Source organism: Onychomys torridus, unplaced genomic scaffold, assembly GCF_903995425.1.
Source record: "Onychomys torridus unplaced genomic scaffold, mOncTor1.1, whole genome shotgun sequence".
NCBI classification, from domain to species: domain Eukaryota; kingdom Metazoa; phylum Chordata; class Mammalia; order Rodentia; family Cricetidae; genus Onychomys; species Onychomys torridus.
The window spans coordinates 4,546-11,590 of record NW_023413005.1 but is presented as its reverse complement, the minus strand read 5'-3'; the positions used below and the strand labels follow the sequence as shown (position 1 = coordinate 11,590).

Sequence of the window (7,045 nt, the reverse complement as noted above, 5' to 3'; positions counted from 1 at the left end):
TTAGGCAGTAAATTCAGCATTTTCTAATCATACTACATGAATGCAACACTAAGCCTTTGTTCCTATGGATATGCAGTGATACAACATATAACTACAATGTGAAAGCCATGTGAACATTAATTTTTAATTCGCCTTTTTCACTACTATGGTCTATTGTCCGGTAAATTTCATATTAAATAAACCCACATTTTTGCTTCATTAATCTGGTGTGATTATTTTTTAAATGTGATAAAACCTCTGAGGGTAAACCCAACTCTCCAAAAGTCGAGCGCACAAAACCCTTGAGAAGATTTTAGGGAATTGCCTGCCGATGTTGTGATCTCTCTCAGCCCTTAAACCCATGATGCCACAATGTGTGAGATTTATAACATACATGACTAGTGCTGACTCGTGAAACTGAACTGTAAACATGACTGAAGAAATAGGAGCCAAGCCCACAATGTTGAAATTTTTTGTGTTTAATATTGAACAGCTGTCAATATCACTAGGCAGTCATCAAGACGGTAAATCTTTTTAGACCGCAGAAACATCTCCTAAGATTATGATTACAAGAAATCAACTCTTTGATGACCACCTGTAGTGTGCGGTTCCAATAGAAGTCAAATACCCCAACACATGCTTACACACAATTCCTGGTATGAAAATTTTTAAAATGTAATTCAATTTTACATATCAGCCACTGATTACCCTGTACTGAATCTACCAGTTTGAGCTGAATCCCCAGGGGAGTCTTGGCCCTGGAGGAAATGGGAATGGAGGGGAGGGACTGGGGAGAAAGTGGGGCTGGGGCGGGAGGGGGAGGACAGGGGATCCCATGGCTGATACATAAAATTAAAACACAAATATAATAAAAAATAAAACAAAAACCAAAAATATAAGTGTTACTAACATTGTTTCCAATATCTTTTCTAGAAATCAGTTTCATGATATAGAAGAATATCTTCATATATATAATATTTACTTTTGGATAATTTTATTTTTAAAGAAGTGTAAGAGCGCTGAGAACTGGTGGCACATGCCTTTAATCCCAGCATTTGGGGGGTATAGGCGGAGGATCTCTGTGAGTTTGAGGCCATCCTAGTCTACAGAGTGATATCCAGGAAAGGCACCAAGCTGCACAGAGAAACACTGTCACAAAAAACAAAAAACAAAACTAAACAAAAAAGTGTGAGAGAAACATCTGGTCACACAAATCTCCAAGATTATCCTGTGCTCCCTTCTCAATAAATGCACATGGAATATGCCATGTATATTTGGTTCACTGTCTCTATCTTTAATACACTGCAGGCTTTATTTAAATTTACCAGTTCCTTTCACATTCTGTCTCCTACAGGCAGTGGGCTTACTGCGCCAATGTTCTATTGCATTAGATGAGAGTCCTACACCTAGTACATCTTCATGTTTTGTGGCCATATTCTAATTCATGGCCTCCTAAATGATCTCTGCCTGAAAGCCTATTACCTCTGCACACTGCAGATGCCCCTAGATCTTAGGTTGATTTGGCTCATTTCCCGCCTGAGAACCGTTGTAGAAGTTTTTGCTCTTTGGCACAGCAGATGTCTGTATAATATGAATAACCCATGTAGCTTGCTAATGATTTTCCCTGATGATATTATCTTTAACTGAAATCAGTATAGACACTAAAATCTCATTTTGGTTTGCACTTTCAGTGTATAATTTTCTTCTAAATTTTTATTATTCATTTGTATTACTTTGATGAAATTTCTTCCTGAAAAACACATACTTAAACTTTTATATTTTTCATCCAATTAATTTGATAAGTACAAACTGTTGTTCAAAAGGATCATCCAGAAAATTAAACTGAGGTAACATTGTAAAAAATTAAAGCATCCAGCTGCTTATTTCCATTTTCTTTCTCCTTTTTCCTCTTTTATCCACCAACAATTGTTATAGTTTAGGTTGCTACAATGCATGTCCTTTAATCAAACTATTTAATGATTCCTTATTTATCAATTTCACTGTGTCTTGATATTTACAGAGTTATATTAAGCTATCTGATTATCTTAAGTACTCTCACATCTCCTAAGATATTGCATACATTACAGAAGTATCAGTACTTCCTCATGTTTTTATCTATTTACTTTAGATAGTATAAAATATAAGATATATGCCAGGCAGTGGTGACGCACAACTTTAACCCAGCACTCAGGAAGCAGAGCCAGTTGATCTCTGTTAGTTCAAGGCCAGCCTGGTCTACAGAGCGAGATCCAGGAAAGGTGAAAAGATACACAGAGAAACCCTTTCTCAAAAAAACATATATTCCTTCTCTTTAAAACCACCAGCACAGACCCTGAAATTCAGACAAGAGCGATCAGCCCTGGATTCCCAGGTCTCCCCACTCAGTGATCAGCACTGAACACAGAGCACACCACGGATTTGGGGCTGGTGTGGGTTTTCCTTGTTGCTCTTTTAAAACGTAATTTATGGAGAAACAGAAATACTGAATGTTTTAGTGGACATGAGCAGGAATCACAGTGAACTTTATGGCAGTTAACTGACATGATTCTCTCTTTTGCGCAGGTGTCCAGTGTGAAGTGCAGCTGGTGGAGACTGGGGGTGGCCTGATACAGCCTGGAAGGTCCCTGAGACTCTCCTGTATAGCCTCTGGATTCACATTCAGTAACCACTGGATGACATGGATCAGACAGGCTGGAGGCAAGGGGCGGGAGTGGGTTGGAGAAATTAATAAAGATAGCAGTCAAATCAACTATGCACCATCCCTGAAGGGCCGATTCACTATCTCCAGAGACAATGCCAAGAACACACTGTACCTGCAAATGAGCAGTGTGAGAACTGAGGACACCGCCACTTACTACTGTGCTAGAGACACAGTGAGGGGATCTCAGTGTGAACCCAGACATCAACCTCACTGTGAGGCTGCTCTGGGCCACCAGGGGGCGCACAGCACACAGAAAACAGGTTCACTTCAGGAGATTATGCAGATAAGACTAGATTAAGCACTCTGCTCAGGTATCTGGGCTGCACTTTCTCTTACAGTTTCCCTGAAATTCTCTCTGCATGCATGTTAAGGGAATCCAGTGTCCTCAAAACATTATATGTTCACCTTGTATTATTTTTTAAAAATTGAGGCAAATATCCCATGAACAAAATTCCAACTGACAGATTTGAGAACATAAATTACCCCACCTTGGTGACTGGAATTACATGATAAGGAAATCCATGGACATTCCTGAGTCTTTTCATATTCCAGGCAGAGCCTTGGCCAGATTTTTTCATTAGAATAGAACATAGGTTTAAGGTATATCCAAGAGTAAGATGGGATGAACATTTATGACCCCTATATCATAAATCCTAGCAGGTCTGGAACCTCTCCTCTTCTTCCTGAGGACTGTGCACCTCAAGTTAAGATGAGACACAGCTTTTAGCTAATTCATCTTATTACTCCATGGCTTTCATCTCTGTTCATCATGGAAATTTATAGAAACTGATCCTTTTAATCAAGCATCGTGAGAAGTGAGATCTTCTGGCACAGCCATATCTGGTGGGAAAGACAGAAGTCATAATGCCATCACAACTGCTTGACAAAGATCTGGCAAATCTGAGCCACATGATGCCCTCTGTGCCACCTGCGGTTTTCATCACCACCTTTTGCCTACTTGGGAAACTTTTAATATTTGTACCGTTTGGGGATATTGGATTGATGGTTATGTGTATGAATCATGTTTGCCTTCTCCCAGAAGTACTACTTCTAAGCTTCCCCAGGACCCTCCTAAACATACTATGCCTCCTGCTTTTTGGGAGACACTCTTATCTATTTGAAGGTCTTCCTCATGCATTAGACATTGTGACACATAAAGACACCTGTCCCTGTTTTTACTCAATAACATGATATTCAAAACAAAGTAAACTTTACAAATTTAACAAGATTCCATGGGGTAGAGGACCTGGCCAAAGATCAGATTGCAAGTCTCTTCCTATATATACTCAGACAATTATGTGGCATATGAGAAACAAGTTAGAGTAGCTGAAGTTACCTCAGCCCTACACTGAGACTTATATTGATGAGCAAAGAAGTTAAACAATGATAAAAAATGAAATGTCAGGGCCTCCCTTTCTTAGAAAAGTGAGCACATACAGAGTCACTGTGGTGTCATATGACCAAGGAGCAAGAGAATGCTAGGATTAACATTATATTATGCCAGAATTTGAAAAACAATTGCAGCAGCTTTAGCCTGAGGATGTGTCTCAGGCATTTTGTTTTGTTTTTTGAGACAGAGTTTCTCTGTATAGGTTTGTGCCTTTCCTTGATCTTGCTTGGTAGACCAGGCTGACCTCGAACTCACAATGATCCACCTGCCTCTGCTTCCCAAGTGCTGGGATTAAAGGTGTGTGCCACCACTGCCCGGTGTGTCTTGGGCACTCTTACCATTAAGAGTTAATAATACACTGACTGGGACATGACATTTTTCCTAGGTTGGCTAGGAGGTTTTGTTTTGGTCTAGTGTCCTCCAGCTACAAAAGCTATCAGCTTGAAAACAGGCTGTCATTTGCCTCTAGATTCTAAAAACTTTGGTTATATGGCTAATGAGTAAAACTGATAACTCTTTATCAATGATGTCAAAACTTGAGGGAAAATTATTGGAAATGATAACTCTGTTTTGTCATAGTTTATTAATGATGACTGAAAGATGAGAAAAATAAAGTTAAACACATGTCCCAAACAAATTTATGTGATCTATATTTTGGAACATCATGAATATATCCCTGAATACTAAATTCTGTATGAATAAAGAAGTACTCTGGCTGTTAGTCAGACAGGCTGGAAGATTCTCAGGACCACCATGGTCTGGCTCACCTCCTTCCCTTGACAACTCCTTACATCCTTGCTAAGACTGGTGCCACCAAGTTGGCTCCTGTCAGAGTAGAACAGCCAGGCTGAGATGTAATTCCTCTCTGTCCATCTCTTCTAAAAATGAAATTAAGTAGAGTCCTATGTCTGATTTCTCTTGTGGCAGTTCTTGCATCCACACATCTTCAGACCCTGCCCTCATCCAGAGCTGGAATAATACAATCTACCTGCCTAGAGAATCAAAATCACACAATTTCCATTGTTATCTGAATCCATCATGGATCACACTGGAAACAAACTGGATGGAAACAGAAGTGCAACAATGAACAATGAACATGCTGTCTCATCATTATTTCTGGTTCAAAAATGTAGTATGTGCAGTTAAACACATTTGAAATACAAATCCCTCCTTTATCATCTGTACTGCAAAACTGGGACCTCTTCCATATCACCTCCCCTTCCCACCTCAGCCTCTGTGAAACAGAACAATGCTCTCCATTGCAGGAACTCCACCTTTTCATACTCCATGTGACTCTGGTCAGGGAGCATTTATCTTCCTGTGTCTGGGTTATCTCACTTGGTATAACATACTGAGGTCCAATCTGTTCTCTCACATGTGCAGTATATGGGGAAATCAAATGCTGAGTTATACACACAAGTTCAGCCTATCAGTCAGTCCATTTCTTGTGAACAAATAGGTAGATGTACAAGGAGATGAGAACTTACAAAGCCAATAACACAAGAATGAAACACTCCTAGATAGACACAAATCTAGACAAGGCCTCTCAAGTTTCCTAGATAAACACTAGAATTCAGTCCTGTCACATGATCTCATCACAAAAAGGGAGTTCTCCCATCCTTCATGATAGGACTACTTGCCTAGCCTTGGTGCAGGGAGAGGAGATTAGCCCTGCCTCAACTTGTTATGTCAGGCATTGTTGACACCAATGGTTAGCATGAACCTTTTTGTATGGAGAAGTGGATGAGGGTAGAATGCAGGCTGGGGAGGGAAAGGGAAGAGAGGATGGAGGGGAGACTGTGGTTGGTTTGTATAATAACTAAAAAAAATTAAAAAATAAATTAATAAATAAAATGAAAGGGAGTTCCTCAAATCCTGAGCAGTGACACTTAGCACTGGAGCTGACTAAGGCAGTGCTAAGTGCATCAGTGTTGAAGTCCACACAGTAAAACAGAAGAGCTGGAGAGCATGTAACAAAGCAATGTTACCACCATTTATAAAAGGGCATGAAGAATTGGGCTTAATTAACCATAAAATGCATCTTTCATTTGTGAGTATTAAACAAAATAGATGATACTAAGTGTGTGCCAAGAAAAAATAGCTTAGTATCAAATACAAAATTTTCCTACTATTATCTTTATTAACAGACTTCCCCAAGACATTTAGAAACTAGAACATGCCATCTCTCAGTGCCAGCTACAAAACTTGTTATATAGCAGGAAGACATGCAAATGAGGCCTCACTCTTCTCTTGAAAACCACCAGCACTGACCCTGAAGCTCAGAAAAAAGCAATCAGCCCTGGATTCCCAGGTCTCCCCACACAGTGATCAGGACTGAACACAGAGCACACCATGGATTTGGGGCTGATGTGTCTTTTCCTTGTTGCTCTTTTAAAAGGTAATTTATGGAGAAACAGATACTGAGTGTGTTAATGGACATGAGCAGGGATCACAGTGAGTCTTTTGGCAGTATGCTAACGGGATTCTCTGTTTTTGTAGGTGTCCAGTGTGAAGTGAAGCTGGTGGAGTCTGGGGGTGGCCTGATACAACCTGGGGGATCCCTGAGACTCTCCTGTGTTGCCTCTGGATTCACATTCAGTGACTACTGGATGACCTGGATCAGACAGGCTCCAGGGAAGGGGCTGGAGTGGGTTGGAGCAATTAATCAAGATGGTGGTACCACACACTATGCACCATCCCTGAAGGACCGATTCACCATCTCCAGAGACAATGCCAAGAACACTGTGTACCTGCAAATGAGCAGTGTGAGATCTGAGGACACTGCCACTTATTACTGTGCTAGATACACAGTGAGGGGACCTCCGTGCACACCCAGACATAAACCTCACTGTGAGGCCGCTCAGGGCCACCAGGGGGCGCACAGCACACAGAAAAAAAGTCTTCCCCCAGGAGTATATGACAATAACATTAGATTAAGCACTCCTCTCAGGTATCTGGGCTGCACTTTTTCTTAG

General features: G+C 40.6%; 2 gene segments (V, D, J or C); both read left to right on the top strand.

The window, feature by feature from the left end:
* The first annotated feature begins 409 nt into the window (after positions 1 to 409).
* On the top strand, positions 410 to 2,978 carry LOC118576104. The segment is given in 3 exon segments: positions 410 to 503; positions 2,384 to 2,437; positions 2,542 to 2,978. Coding segments are annotated over 3 exon segments (585 nt in total).
* A 3,444-nt stretch (positions 2,979 to 6,422) lies between these two features.
* On the top strand, positions 6,423 to 7,045 carry LOC118576103. The segment is given in 2 exon segments: positions 6,423 to 6,468; positions 6,570 to 7,045. Coding segments are annotated over 2 exon segments (522 nt in total).